This window comes from Eretmochelys imbricata, chromosome 15, assembly GCF_965152235.1.
Source record: "Eretmochelys imbricata isolate rEreImb1 chromosome 15, rEreImb1.hap1, whole genome shotgun sequence".
NCBI classification, from domain to species: Eukaryota; Metazoa; Chordata; order Testudines; family Cheloniidae; genus Eretmochelys; species Eretmochelys imbricata.
The window spans coordinates 25,804,459-25,819,750 of NC_135586.1; the positions used below are offsets into that span (position 1 = coordinate 25,804,459).

Here is a 15,292-nt window from a genome sequence, read left to right on the forward strand (position 1 = left end):
GCCCCCCAAACTGGGGCCGTACCTACACCATCACTGACTAACTCATTTGTCTAACTCCTCCTTAAAAACCTCCAAGGGAAATGTTGGAAGCCCCATCCTTGGAGACCTTTCAAGCCAGACTGGACAAAATACTGGGAAATAGATTGTGGGAAACCATTCCACATGGCGGTGTGGTGAAAAGAGGGCATTTAGGGCCTAACAAGGGATACTTATATTAATAAAACCCTTGTTCACTCTTACAACATTAAAGAGCTAATTGTGGTCCAGGGTCTTGAGTCACGTTATTGCTGGCAACTCCCATTGTAATGACCACCATTAAATTGTTGTTGTTCTTTTATTAAAGACACAGAAAAAGAAAGAAAACAAAACAGTTAAAGCCTTTGAAATACAAAGTGTTAAGTAAGGCTTTCGTTGTAGTAATTCCCCTTATTTCCTTTCCCTTACTTGCCCTGTATTAAGATTTTTGTATAGGAGAAGCCCCTGTTTGACAGAGGATATTGCCGATGTTATTACCTGTCCTTGATGGGGAAGAGAGACGAGGTTAGTTTTAGTGGCTTGGAGCTATTGCTGCTGTTATTGGAGTCCAGTCCTGTTTCTACGAAGACTAAATAAGACACCCGCAGACAGACAAAGGGACAGAAAAGAACAGCAAAGACAGGAAATGCAGCTTCTCCCTCGGGTGCTGACTTTCACTGGCTGCTGGAGGGACACAGGCCCAGCACACCTGCTTCTCAGCCACTCACGGTCTGGCAAACTTTTATCAGTATCAGGCTGTTTGAGGCATTGCTACTAGCTGCCTTTCTGGTCACAGGCTCGGTGCAAAAGGTGGAGTTGTTTTGGCCGGTTCAGCCAGACTCTGATTAGACAAAAGGCAAAGGAGAGGATAGGCAAGAGGAAAGATTACGTGGGAAGGGAGGAAGGACACATGAGGAGTGGGTAAGATCCGGAACCCACGTCTCCCGCCCCATGTATTGTTCAGCTGAAGCTGGTGGCAGTGACTGTGTCCTTGGTTCCCTCTCTGGCCTGACTTGAGGATCAGGACAGTGCAGGCCTGGTGATCACAGGGGCCCCGGAGACAGGTGGCAGCCATGACGATGAAACTCGCACCTTCTAGCCCACCCTTTCCCCCGCTCCCATTGAGTGACCCCTAGATAAACAAAGTCCAGTTGAAACACATTTTGGGGATTTCAACTGTCAACGTTCCCTCCCATTTCTAGACTCTTTCAGCTTGTTCTCATGCCAACCTGTGACTTTACCAGGAACTTTGACCCCTTTCTCCCAGTTCTCTGAACCTAAACCATCCAGTTTGTACCAGTCGCTGCATATTCAACTTTGGCTGACTTTCATAAACAATTTTATGTAACAGGCTGAGTTGGACTTCTGTTACTTCGCACATCTTAACATACAGACCTCTTTGTAACTGGCTGCCAGAGGACTTACTAGATGATTCCTCACTGTCGTCCCTCTTCTCTCCCTCCCTTCCCCCCTGCCCGCCCCCCGTTTTTTCATATCTTTCACGCCTATGATTTTGCATAGCTGGAAAAGTCCATTTGTGAGCTCACTTACTAGAAAGCCTTTTGTAGCTGTTTAACACTGAGACAGAAGGGTTGTTTCTAGGTAACTCTGGAGGCTTGGCAGACAGCGAACCAGGTACTGATCTCAGATGCATGGGATATATGAGTAATGGTGTGGTCTCGGAGAATCAGCTAGATTCCAAGTGTTTATAGATATAACACTGGAGGGAAACCGAGAGCAGGCTATGTAGAGCTGCCCATTGGCAGTGGTGGTGTTTTGTGAAACTGCGGGCATGTTCTGTTTTGTGTCGTGCTAGTGAAAGCTGTTGGCCTGTTCGACCTCCAGTAGGTGTAGGGAGGGCTCTGGAAAAAGATCCGCCCCTTAAATCAAAAAGAGCAGGGGTGAGATCAGAGGATGGGTACCAGGACATTGCTGGACTGACAGCCTTTGAGACTGAGCCACAGAACAGGTATAGCACAGGGACAGCAGAGAAAGCGTCCCCATGCTGCCTGGTGCCAGTGTGCCTCAATCCTGACCCTCCAGATCTAGCCCATTCAGCCCTTAGCTTCTCTATTGAGATGACCAACAAAGTTGCCAGTTGTGGTTGTGCCTTTTATGATGTGGCCACCAAATCATTGGGGACTGGAGGAGGGCCACTGACCATTCCCAAGTTAAATTGGGTCAGAGTAGCAGAGGAAAGAGGTGCAATCTGCAGTCTCTCTCCTGGTTTTTGGACCTGCCTGTTCTATGGACAGGTGAGTCTGAAGAAAAGATGTTGGGCCCATCTGCTTGTTGTGGGGGAGGGGAGGAGTGAGGCAGAAGATGATGATACAGTACTGGGAGATTATCTAGTGGGAGCTCATACATGCCCATCTCCTGGCGTTGAAGCTGGAGGCAGCCAATCTAGCCGTGGTAGGACATGAGCACTAAAGAAAACCCTGATCGCTGTTTTCACTCCGTTTCAGCTGCCTTTTCTAGTGTACTCTCTGCAGATCAGACACATGGATGCTTTAAAAAGCCGGGTACACAGGCTATCACTCACTCACCTCTTACGTTACAGAATGTGTCCTTCACCCTCTATCCTGGCAAAGTGACTGCGCTCGTGGGTCCTTCGGGCAGTGGGAAGAGCTCCTGCGTCAATATTCTGGAGAATTTCTACCCTCTTCAAGACGGGCAGGTCCTGCTGGACGGGCAGCCTATTCACATGTATGATCACAAGTACCTGCACTCAGTGGTACGAGTTACTGATAAACCTACTAGCTCTACTCTGCCATGGATCAAAGGGTTTTAGATCATTCAGGGGATATTGTCTGGTCAAATTTGGGCCCAACATTTAATTTAGGTCTTTCTAAAATGTTTCCTCAATGTCTGAGACTAGAGCTAGTTAAAATTTTTTGATGGGGGCGTGCGGAGGAAGAAATGCACTTTTTCCCCCCAAAAAAATTTCACCAAAAAATTGTCCTTGTTTTGACTAGTTCTGTCTAAGACCAGTAGAACCATGTCCATGCTTGTTAGGGTGTTTTTAAAAATTCTAGTATAAACCAGGTTTTTTTTAATACTTTGCACTTCTACAGCACCTTCTATCCATGCACTTTACAAATATTAATTAGTTAAATCTTCCAACACCCTGTGACGTATATGATCCCCATCGGTGAAGCCAGGAGACAGAAAGGTTAAGTGACTTGCCTAAGATGATGCTGGAAGTCTACAGGCTTCCTTTCTTACACAAATAAAAATTCTTCTGCAGTGGTTACAACCCAGAATATACAACATTAAGCTTCTTCATGAGAACCTGAAAACATAAGGGGTTAGAAACTGGCTCTAAACCAAAAATGAAATCGACTAGTGGCATAAATGGTGAAAAGTATATTAGTAAATTTTTTAAATCCTTTCCCTTTAAATAGCCTGATGTCGTGGTGTCAGTAACACAAATAAGGCTGTTATTTTTTTATTATATATGCTTTTAATATCTGCTGTTGCTCTACATGTTAATTTCTGGGAGAGAATTTGGAAAATTTGATTTTTAAAATGTAAGAGAGTTTACAAAAGGGGGTTACATTCTGCAGTTTGTAATGGTTGCTTTCAGGATGGGAAGGAAAAGGCATTGTTTAGGAAATCAAAAATGGCAGCTCTGTAACTTTCTAATTTGGGGATTGAAAAATGATGCAGAGCCAATACTGCTGTGTGGCTGAATGGTCTAATTCTCAGACGCCCCACCAGAGCACTGTGCTCTGTAGGCCTGGAGCACTTTATACTGACTTCATGCTTCTATTGACTTAAATGGTTTTGGACATGAGTTTATGTGTTGGTTGCTAGGCTGTTGCTGCAGCCAGCATCGATGGCGATCTCCATGCTGTGTTCAAAATGCCTAACCGTGGTGACTGGATAGATGAAGCAGGAGGCTCTCTCTAGTCTGACTGACATATGTTGCCAGCACTGGGTTTGGTTTCGTGTTACTGCCCGGTGGACTACAAGAAATGGCAGCCCTGAGCTTGCAGTGTTACAACCAAAACGCAACAATATCACTAGTGAAAGCTGCAGGGTTCTGTCCCATTGCTGCAATTCTTAATAGGGTAATACCCTGAGATAAACAGGCCAGATTCACTTTTGTTCTCCAAGAACTGTGCTTTCAAACAGAGCGGAAACCGGAAACCACAAAGCACTAGCAGGTGTTATTACCCTTGGCTCCTATGGTTCGTCAATTTCGTTTCTTGGTTCAATATGAAGGTGGCGCATAATCACTTCCCCACACTTAAATACCAGGTGCATCTGGCCAAATGTGCTTCCAGTGCTGACTAATGCCCTGCAGCTTCCATGAGTCAGCTAAGAGCTACTTCTGAGGGCACAGCTGCATTGTTCACACGGGCAGCTTACAACAGAGTGTAATTAGTGCCCTCGCTGAAATCCTCTCTGGTTTAGGCACTTTGGGTCTAGGTTTAACGATGGAACTCTGCCATCTACACTCACAAACCAACTGGAACCAATTATTATAATCTGCGAGAGGACTGTAGTCATTAAACGGTGACTGTTCTGTTTTGGTTCTGACTGCCTCTTCCCTTCCTTTCTGCAGATCTCTTTAGTGAGCCAAGAGCCAGTGTTGTTTGCTCGATCTATTGCGGAAAATATTTCATACGGTTTAACTTCAGTCTCGTTCGAGTCTGTAGTCCAAGCTGCTCAGAAGGCCAATGCCCATGCGTTTATCACAGAGTTGCAAGATGGCTACAAGACAGGTAGTACGGACCATTTCGTTTTCTCCAGTTGCAGCAGAAGCATGACACTTAAATATCCAAAACAGTTCTTGGAGATTGGTGGTAAAATACAGAGCCTCTCCTCTCAAATTAAGGGATTAAATTCAGCCCATGTTAGCAGTGACCAAAACTCACTGGCAATTGATGGCTGTTGGCCAAGATGGCCTCTGGCTACCAGATATTGGGACTGGCGACAGGATGGATGACTCAATAATTGCCCTGTTCTGTTCATTCCCACTGAAGCATCTGGCAACGCCCACTGTTGGTAGGCTATGAGCTAGGTGGACCATTGGTCTGACCCAGTGTGGCCATTCTTATGTTCCATGGCTTACTGTGTGTGAACTTAGTTTGGTCTCAGGCCCAGTTTCCTATTGGGTAAGTGTCCACATCACAGAAACCCTCACCAGAGTTAGCACTAATTGCCCACTCCCCCCCACGCCCCCACTTATTGACAGGCTCCTCAGAGAGGACAAGGACTGAATGAGCTACGGAGACTGAACTATCTTCTCCCCACAGAGGTGGTCTCTCCAAGTCAGGCCTGTGGCACCTGATTGGGCTTTATGTGGAGCTCTGTGCTATTGTTGCCCCTGGTATATCTGTTATGTGGCTACGGGGGGCTTTAAGTCAGTTTTCCGCAGGAACAGGATTGGGCTCTGGATCCCTAACTCATAGTTCATCCAGTGCCAGGTCCTGGATGGAACACACCCTCTATCCCGTTTAGTTTTTCAGTGTGCTTATTCTCTTAACAACCCAATAGCAATAAAACTAAGCAGTGAGGCATAAACCAACCTGCTCCTACTTACCAAGAAAATAAAATGACAATAAATCTGCAGGAACAAGAGCTGACGTGTTGGTGACAGAAGCACTTTGCATTGGGACCAATGAGAGTAATGGCTTATACAATGCAACCAAAATGTTTCAGTTTCCCCTCCCTTCTCTCTTCACTGGAAGATCTGCAGAATGGGTCTCCAGGGAGAGAGTGCACGTAACTGACAGTATATGTAAATGTGCAGAAGTAGCAATAACTGGCACTATCTTTCAGTGCTGAGGTTTCCTTTGAAGAACTGGTCAATGAAGGTTTTGGATAGTTGATCTTCCAGGCTCGTGTAGCATTTCTCATCCTAAGAACAAGTGGTTTGAGCACTGGCCTGCTAAACCCAGAGTTGTAAGCTCAATCCTTGAGGGGGCCATTTAGGGATCTGGGGCAAAAATTGGGGATTAGTCCTGCTTTGAGCAGGGGGTTGGACTTGATGACCTCCTGAGGTCCCTTCCAACCCTGATATTCTATGATAATTCTAACAAGACTCTTGGAATCACTGTAGCATTTGTCAATCCCCTAAAATGCCAGGTTGACAGTGGTGATCCACTGCTGCAGAGAGAGGCTATAGCATTCTTTTAAGGGTATTACTACTGTAGGGGAACAGGGTTATTTTGGTAACTTAGGGCCTGAAAGACTCCCACTGAGTTCAGTGGGATCAGGTCCTTATTGAGGAGTATTGACCTTAAAAACCCAGACCAGCATTTCAGAGGAGGGCACAGTTAGAATGGCTGCTGGGAGACGAGAACACTCCTCTCTTCTTGTACCAAAATATTTTTGGTTCCTGTTTTCAGAGTAGGAGAAAGACAAAATATTGAACAAGGAAAGTTGATCTGTATCCAAAGCATTTTAATATATATTCTGGAAGTGAGGGAGGGAAAACAGCCAAAGAACCTTGGGCCCTTCATTCTCCATCTGTCAGTTTGGTGGTTTACGTGAGTGGTGGGTCTCAGTTCAGTTTCCAGGGCTCTAGTGTCTATTTAACCCCCACCCCCCATAACAATTGACACTAAGGGTACTGCTACACAGTCCATGGTAGTGAGCCTCCAAGCCAGGGCCGACAGACTGGAGCTCACGGGACTTGTGCTACTGCACCAAAAATAGCTGCAACATGGTTGCACCTCAGGCTGGAGCCTGGGCTCTGAAGCTGAGGGAGAGGGATGTGTTTCAGAGCCTGAGCTCCAGCTGGAGCTGCAATATCAACACAATTATTTTTAGTATGGTAGCACAAGCTCTGTGAGTCTGAGTCTGTCATCCTGGGCTTGGAGGACTCACTGCCACTCACCATGTAGACATATCCTTAGTGTCCCTGTTTGTGGTCTGGGAAGAGGCCCCAAGGACTGAACAGGATCAGGCCATAGAGATTGAATGAGCCCCCCCCCACCCCCCCGTTCCCTTAATGCAGTCCTTTCAGCTTAGAGATGAGGTGCATTAGGGCACTAGCCTAGCACTTGAGAGACTGCAGTTCAATTCCCTGCTCTGCCACCAACTTCCTATGTCACCTTGGGCAAGTCACTTAACCTTAGAGTATCCTAGAATCATAGAATATCAGGGTTAGAAGGGACCTCAGGAGATCATCTAGTCCAACTCCCTACTTAAAGCAGGACCAATCCCCAATTTTTGCAGCAGATCCCTAAATGGCCCCCTCAAGGATAGAACTCACAACCCTGGCTTTAGCAGCCAATGCTCAAACCACTGAGCTGTCCCTCCCCCCATAGGAACAGTTTTTCAAGGGTCATGGTGGATTCTGTTTCAATGATGATTTTTAAGCAAGATTGGATGGTTTTACTAAAAGATCTGCTCTAGGAGTTACTTTGGGGAAGTTCTCTGAACTGGGTTATACAGGAGTTTAGACTAGATGATCACAGTAGTTCCTTCTGGTCTTGGAATCTATGAATCTCTCTGCAGCTTAGTTCCCCATAGGGAAAATCGCACTGCCTTACCTCACGGGGGTGTACTGAAAGAAATCTGAATCCAGTGATACATCTTGATTTTTGTCTCACTTTTCCCCCCCGTTTCATCAAACAGAAGCTGGTGAAAAAGGAGCCCAGCTGTCTGGTGGCCAGAAGCAGAGAGTGGCTATTGCAAGGGCTTTGATCCGAGCCCCCCCAATCCTAATCCTAGATGAAGCCACAAGTGCCCTGGATGCAGAGAGTGAACACACGGTTAGTAGGGCTAATTCAGTTTATTCCAGGAAATAAATAGGAGTAAAGTCTGGACTTGGGGTACAGATGGGCAGAGACCTGAGCTGAAATTTCTAGATGGTGGGCCTGCATAGTCTGGACATACTGTGTTGCCTTCTTAACATCTGGCAATTGTTGTATGAGCAGGTGAGCATTAGAAACTAATTTCCGCTTTATCTTCTTTCAAACATAACATTGTAACCATTACAGAGGGAATGATCCGGCATCTGTAACATACCAAGGCTAATTCAGGTTAGATACAAATCGCTTTGCCCAGGGAAGAAGTTAAACAATGCACAGAAAGGTTACACAACAGCTTAGGACAGGGAGTGGAGAAAACTGTATCCTGGTGAAATTGCAGTAAGACAGAATGTAATTGCCTGAGCTGGAATGTAGCCAGGACACCAGAATGAGCCTCTCCGCTCTTGCCAAAAGTATCCAGGGAGCCTTCAGGGATAGTGAGCAGTCAAAGCCTTTGTCTAGTCTCTTATGGCACCTTCGTACCACAGCGCCCCCTAACACCGTGTTGGGATGTGGCTTTGGCGCCATCTTGAAGGAAAATTGGTGAATTGCCAGCACCACTTTCTGCAGCAGCTACATTCTCCATAGAGATCTCCCATCTGAGTACAGTAATGCCTCGCTTAACGCTGTAGTTCTGTTCCTGAAAAATGCGATTTTAAGCAAAACGATGTTAAGCAAATCCAATTTCCCCATAATAATTAATGTAAATAGGGGGGCTAGGTTCCAGGGAAATTTTTTTCACCAGACAAAAGACTATATACACACACACACACACACACACAGAGTATAAGTTTTAAACAAACAATTTAATACTATACACAGCAATGATGATTGGGAAGCTTGGTTGAGGTGGTGGAGTTAGAGGGTGGGATATTGCCCAGGGAATGCCGTGCTGCTAAATGATTAACTAGCACTTGGCTGAGCCCCCAAGGGTTAACACGTTGTTAATGTAGCCTCACACTCTACAAGACCACACAAATGGAGGGAGGAGACACAATAGATGCATGGCAGTGGCTGCAAACATTCCCTGCGGAAACTGAACATGATGATGAACCCATGCTATCCCACTGGAGCCCACCACTCCCTCCACTTTCCAAAGTGCCGGGGGGTGCATGTGTGTTTGTATGAGAGATACATACCGTGTGTGTGTGTGAGAGAGAGAGAGAGACACACACACACACACACACACACACACACCATGTGTATCAGAGACACACACCGTGTGTGTGTGCATGCATGTGAGAGAGAGGTGCATTGCCCCTTTAAATATGCTACCCCCACTCTAAGTACACTGCCTTTTTAAGTAGATCAGCAAGTTGAGACAGCAACTGCTGCCAGCAAGCTCCCTCCATCCTGAGTCCTGTGTGTGTCCCACTGCTCTGTGGAGATGGGGTGCAGGAGTGGGGGGAGGGGGACAACCTGACATCAGCACCCCTCTTCCCCCCCTTCCCCCGCACAGCAAGCAGGAGGCTCCCGGGAGCAGCCCCAAGGCAGAGGGCGGGAGAAGCACATGGCAATGTGGGGAGGGACACCTGAACTGCCTGGCAATTGATAGCCTGCTGTGGGGGCAGCCGCACAGGGAACTTGGGGGGGCTGCCGGCCCACCCTAGTTCCAAGCTCCCACCAGCTCGCTCCAATGGGCTGCTTCTCCTGCAAGCAGTGGACAAAGCAGGTGGCTGCCAAACAACGTTATAAGGGAGCATTGCGCAACTTTAAACGAGCATGTTCTCTACTAGATCAGCGACGAAAAAACGTTAACTGGGACGACGTTACTGTAGTGATTTTCCCCCAGACTTGCTTTGCTTTCAGGGATCTGATGACATCACAGCTTGAGGAGGTAATATGACTGCAGATCTACTGAACAATTCAAAGCAAAAACGTGGGGACTTGAGATCCATGGTTGACTGCAGCTGGTTTGAATACCTCATGTTGGAATGACTCAGTCGGTAGCAGTCATCTGAGTCAGACTGTGGAGCTGAAGTCTCACAGCAGGACCTAAGGGCATATCTCATGATGATGCTACTGTGCAGTACACGGAGCCTGGGACATTGTTAGGAACAGTCAGACACATTGTATTTTGAACTTGTACACTATCATCTCAGTACACGATGTAACTTAGTATGAGGCACTATAGCAAGATGTGTAGTCTACAGTGCCGGTCCCAAAACAGCATGATCCCTACGGTTAAGAGAAACTGACTCATAAATGTTGAAGCTGGCAGTGGAAGGGTGTTTAATATAATATACTTTACATTTATCCCGTGGAATTATACAAACTTCTGACCATTGAAATGCCGCCTCCTCTAGGACAGAGTGCAGCACCTGCTACACTCCACAGCCGCGGGATGGAGGGGAAGTTTTGAGTCCGGTTACTGAGGAAAAATTTAATTCTTAAAAAATGTGTATGAGTTCATTATGTCCACACACAAACAGATGGGACTTGGGCGTTTGGAAGGGCCTGCCTGAAAGTCCCACTGAAATATACAAAAGGCCGACACTGGCTCTAGTCAAACTGAAATACAGGTTTGTATTTGTGTAACATGAATGCATTTCAGGATTAGTACTGCTGACAGCCAGATGCTTTATTAATGATGACAGCTGTGGGACTACAGCCATCTTTGTTTCCGAGCAGGTAGAAGGTGTGTCCATTTGACACATACCTAGTCACCAACTGCCTCACTATGTTATCAGGGCCCAGTCCTAATGAGAGTTCACCTTGCAGGATCAGGGCTGTAATCTCTAGACCCACCAGACCAGTTAGTGGCTGCAGCAGGAGTTGCTGCATTGCACGGATGGAATTTGTGAGTTGAATTTTGAGCGGTTTGAGGGAGTGCTTAGGGATAAGTAGTCCATCCAGACAGTGATATTCATGCTTATTTCCCATTAATACTAATGGGATATCCTGTTCATAGATCCATGTGTATCCCGAGGAGAATAAACCTGTTATTGCAGATTTCTTAGTAAGGAGTCATAAAAGACACACCTCCCCGCCCCCATGGATAACAATGACGTTTGTATGTTAATCTCTTCCCTTCCCCACCCCCTGCCCCCAAACAGATTCAGCAAGCAATTTATGGTGACTTGCAGAACCACACTGTGCTTGTCATAGCCCACAGGCTGAGCACTGTCGAGAGGGCACACAACATCATTGTTTTAGACAAAGGCCGAGTAGTGCAGCAAGGAACGCACAAGGAGCTCATGGAAGAAGGCGGCCTTTATTCTAAGCTGGTGCAGAGACAGATCCTCGGGCTCGAAACTGGCACAGGGGACGGCTGTCATCTGGAGACTAGCTTAGCTGCTGCCAGTGGAGATTCGATGAAGCCGCCGGGAGGACTGGATGAAGAGTTCAGGGTGTGACGTGCTCTCTCTGGATTGAGACAGGATGGTTACAATCCTGTAGCTCACAAGTGAGAGAGCACCAAGGATTCCTTGAAAGATCCTTGTTGGGATGCTGAAACAGGAGTCCACCGTAGTCCAGACTTGAACACATTACTGTAGAACAAGGCCTGTTTACTAGTCACGCATACTAAGCTTCCAGTAGGCAGACTAGTAAAACAGGGAAACAATGGGCCCAGTTTATTAAGGGGAGTTGGATCTTTAGCAGTTCCCAGTATTTCTACTGGGTTTCTTTTCTTAGAGTCAGCAATTCCCAAGGCAGTTGATGGGGTCTGTTCTCCCACTGATATGTCTGTTTAACTGCTGTTAATTGTAATGGGTGTTATACACATGCATGGAGGGGAAGAATGAAACCCCTTAAGGAACTTCAGGAGGTAGTTTTGTGAATTGGTAGGAAGACATTGAACATAAAGTAAGATCTTGATCCTGCAGTCACTCTGTGGTGCCAATCCCATACTCAGTGAAGTCAATGGAAAGACTCCCATTGGCTTCAATGGAAGCTGGATCAGCCCCAAAGTGCAAAACTCTTATTCAAATCTATGAGAATTCTGCACAGAGTGTCTGCAGGTTCAGGCTCCTGTCTAAAACATTACCATGCAGAGCTTTTATTAGCTTCATTGCAGTGAGCCAGGGGCCCACCGGCAGATCCTGCCTTCTGAATCGCTGATGGAGTCTGGTGATTTTTTTGTTTTTAAAGGATGTAAAGTTTTACCATAGCTTGGTTAATTTTTTTAAATGGCTCTATTTCTATGGGCACCAGCCTGGTTTCTGTCTGGCTCCATCGTCCATTGAAAGCCAGTCAGTCTTATTTCAAAATGTGCTTGTTTTTAAATTCACAATTTCAGTGCCCGGGTTGAGAAATATTACCTAAAACCAGGCGTAAAATATAAATAATGGCACTTTATAAACCCTACCCAGGCCCCATTCAGCTGTGGGCTATGCTAGCAATGTCAGTGCATGAGAAATCCATACAGCCGCATTCCTTGAAATCTAACTCCGACTGCCTGAATTCTACATTTAGTTCTTTGATGGTTTTTTAAATTATTTATTTATTAGTAGGAGGGCAGAAAGAAAAATACCATTTCTAACTGCATACAACACTGGTGGAGCTGGCCCAATCTTACTACCACTCCATAAAGACTGGCAGGAACGTTTATGCAGCCCGCAAGGTGCGATTTTAAAAATAGCATTAATTGTATCTCATACAGGGAAGATTGATTCAGGTTGCGCAGTTGTTTAATAACCTCAAGCACTTTAGCTCTCGAGTTAATTACTTTCCAGGGTTTGGCTGCTGCTCTGTAATACTTTGCGGCAGCTTTCTTGTTTGCAATGTTGTTGTTTTTTATTTTTAAAGTGACGTTTTACAAACTGTTTAGTGTCCTCAAAGGGGATACTTTAAAAATAAAGTACTACCTCTGCCATTCAACTTCATACCCAATGTCTCAAGGCTTGATTAATTCACAGATAAGTTGCAGTTTTTTTTTAACAAGCCAACTTGTGAATACAACCACATACCTTTCTAGTCCTGTCACTGGGAATGAGGCAATACCTACAAGGATCAGGTTAGGCTGAACGTCAGCTAGTCGTACTGAAGCCTAACAGTAGGTGTAACCAGCTTCACGATTTGTTTTTGTTCTGTGTCTCATTTGGTTAGTATATCTGCCCTTCTGTGTGATATTATCTCATCATTTCACAACGCAATGTGCCCCATGACCAGCTCGATCTTTAGTATCCAGCCTTTGTAATGTGATAAAAGTCTGGGCCCTGGAATTCAAAGGTAACCCAAGGGTGATGTCATTCCTAGTACAATCTTTTGTTTTATCTTCCTGTGCTTGTGAAATTCTGCCTCATTCTAGAGAGTCATCTGTACCGTTCTACAGACATTTCCATAGTTAAAGGTAAATAGCTAGGCACATACCTGATTGCAGAAGATTATTGTATAGGTGTGACAGTGTATGGACCCCATGTAGAAGCTGAAAGGGGTAAGAGTTAACCCTGCATTTACATCAATGTAACTAGGACCAAAATGTGGCCAATAATCCTTAAAAGTGGAGTAAATTTCTACTCCTTTGCAAAGTCTGAGAAATGTGGTTAATGGACCTAGAGAACACTGCCTTTGCCTATGCAGTGCTAGTTAGAACAATCCTAGGTAAAGAAAATAAAGTGCCAGCTACAAATGGGATGCTGGAAACCAGAGCTAGAGGTACATGGGTGAGCTGGAGAGTCCTATAAAAATTAAATGGGGTATGTAAACAGTCATACATTTCATTGCAATGCCAGCACTCTCAAAGACTGTACTGAACCTGAGCCTGCATAGTGCTTTGTTAAAATGCACTCAGATAGGATTCTTGGTTCCCAGGCTTATTATAATAATCTCATTTTTATTAATACTCCAGATGCTTAGATCCTAAGAATGCATTGGAAACTGAAAACTGGGCATCTCAATGGCAACAGTCTGACCTAATATCAGATTTTGACTTTTCTAGGTGTTCATTGCCACAGATGCTGAATTCCCTCCTATACAGTAGAAAAACTCAAAGCAAATTTTCTGGATAGGGTTAAATGTTAGGGTTTGTGAATATCCTGAGTTATCTTGTCAAACCACAAGTAGGGCTGGATCTTTCTTTATGCTAAGATCCCTAAGATTTCCTTGTAGCTTTGGTGCCTTGGAGGGAGCCCAGACTAAAAGTCAGGATATTAATTGCAGCTCTATGACTGACTCTGTTTTTTTGACTTGGGCAAGTACTTATATAATGAATATTTACAGCTCACTGCAAGTGTATAATACATTCTGCCTTCCACGAACCAATGAACTCACAACTTCCAGTGTTTCCCCATCTATAAAATGGGGTACTACTGCCTCCCAGGGATGTTTGTATCAGTTAACATTTCAAAACACTTTGAAGATGTCTGCAAAGTATTTTATTCTTATTGTGCCTCTACTATTGCTCTAGTGAGGTTTGAAATAGCTGTTCTATTCTAAACCCCCTCATTCATTCCTCACTCTGTCTGTTCAGACCGGGTTGAGTTATTTGATCCTGGAGAAAAAGTTTTCTCCTTTTAAGATAAAGGGTATTTATTTTCCACACACATAACTCAGCTGACTTTGTTTTAAAACTTAACCTGTTGACCTTGATCCTGAAGGCACATGCTGGAGAGCTAGAAGAAATTCGGTTTGGAAAGAAGTTCAGAATGATTGCAATTGCTATGCTGAGCATGTGTAGCACTTTCCTTCCTACGGCTACTTCATGTCATTCCAAGAGCCGTGGTCATACTGGCATAAACACAACTGTGTTTGGTGTAAATGCTGAAGGACTCCTCCAGAAATCTATTCAAGGTGAGATACTGTGGTCTTAGCCACGCATCAGTGACACATGGTTACATCTGTACCTTCACGCTGACAATGAATGCGGATGTCCTATTGACATCACCATGGAAACATAGTGTGGTGAATCAACCCAGCTGTGTTTTATTTCAGTATGTGTATATTCTAATACATCTGACTATGCCGAAATAAGAACATGTATTTATTTCAGTGGTTAGGGATTGGAGTGTTTGGTTACACAGGTATGGGAAGACATTGCAGATCCACAAAGCATCTCTATTTCAATATTTGAGTTGCTAGAGATCTTTGTTTTTCAGAGCTGAGCGCCTTAGCTTCTAAGTTTTGTGCACTGACTTCATTGGGAATTTATGATGACCAGGGTGTCCAGGACTAGGCTCTTACTGTATTGCCTCGGTAGCATACCCTGCCCTTTCTAGTCTGAGAAGCAAGGTACTGATGACAATCAGCTCTTGCTCTCTTAACTAGCATTGGGACCACTGTCTCTACCCCAGTGTGCTGGATGGTCACATCATTTTGATATATGAAAGAATCAGCCTTTGACTAAAATGGAGTGTCTAAAGAGAAGCTCCAGGGGGCTCCTCTTCCTAAATATACAAAAGGAAATTAACAAGCCACAGGGTAGCTTGAATGATATACCTTTTTTTTTTTTTTTTTTTTAAACAAAGGAGTACTTGTGGCACCTCAGAGACTAACAAATTTATTTAGGCATAAGCTTTCATGGGCTAAAACCCACTTCATCAGAGCAGGGGTTAATAGGCTCCAAAGAT

The 15,292-nt window shown here is 45.0% G+C and overlaps 1 protein-coding gene across 4 annotated transcripts in view; it reads left to right on the plus strand.

Moving 5' to 3' along the window:
* Window positions 1-12,610, plus strand: part of ABCB9 (ATP binding cassette subfamily B member 9) — a 34,073-nt gene extending 21,463 nt beyond the window's left edge. For 2 of the 4 annotated variants that reach the window (XM_077835097.1, XM_077835096.1), the window contains 4 exons: window positions 2,576-2,749; window positions 4,586-4,745; window positions 7,609-7,745; window positions 10,841-12,610. In XM_077835097.1, the coding sequence (XP_077691223.1) occupies window positions 2,576-2,749; window positions 4,586-4,745; window positions 7,609-7,745; window positions 10,841-11,140 (771 nt within the window). In that variant the 3' untranslated portion in view covers window positions 11,141-12,610. Of the gene's footprint in view, window positions 1-2,575; window positions 2,750-4,585; window positions 4,746-7,608; window positions 7,746-9,593 lie in introns of all 4 variants that reach the window. The other 2 variants (XM_077835098.1, XM_077835099.1) reach the window with 2 other exon arrangements.
* Window positions 12,611-15,292: the final 2,682 nt, after the last annotated feature.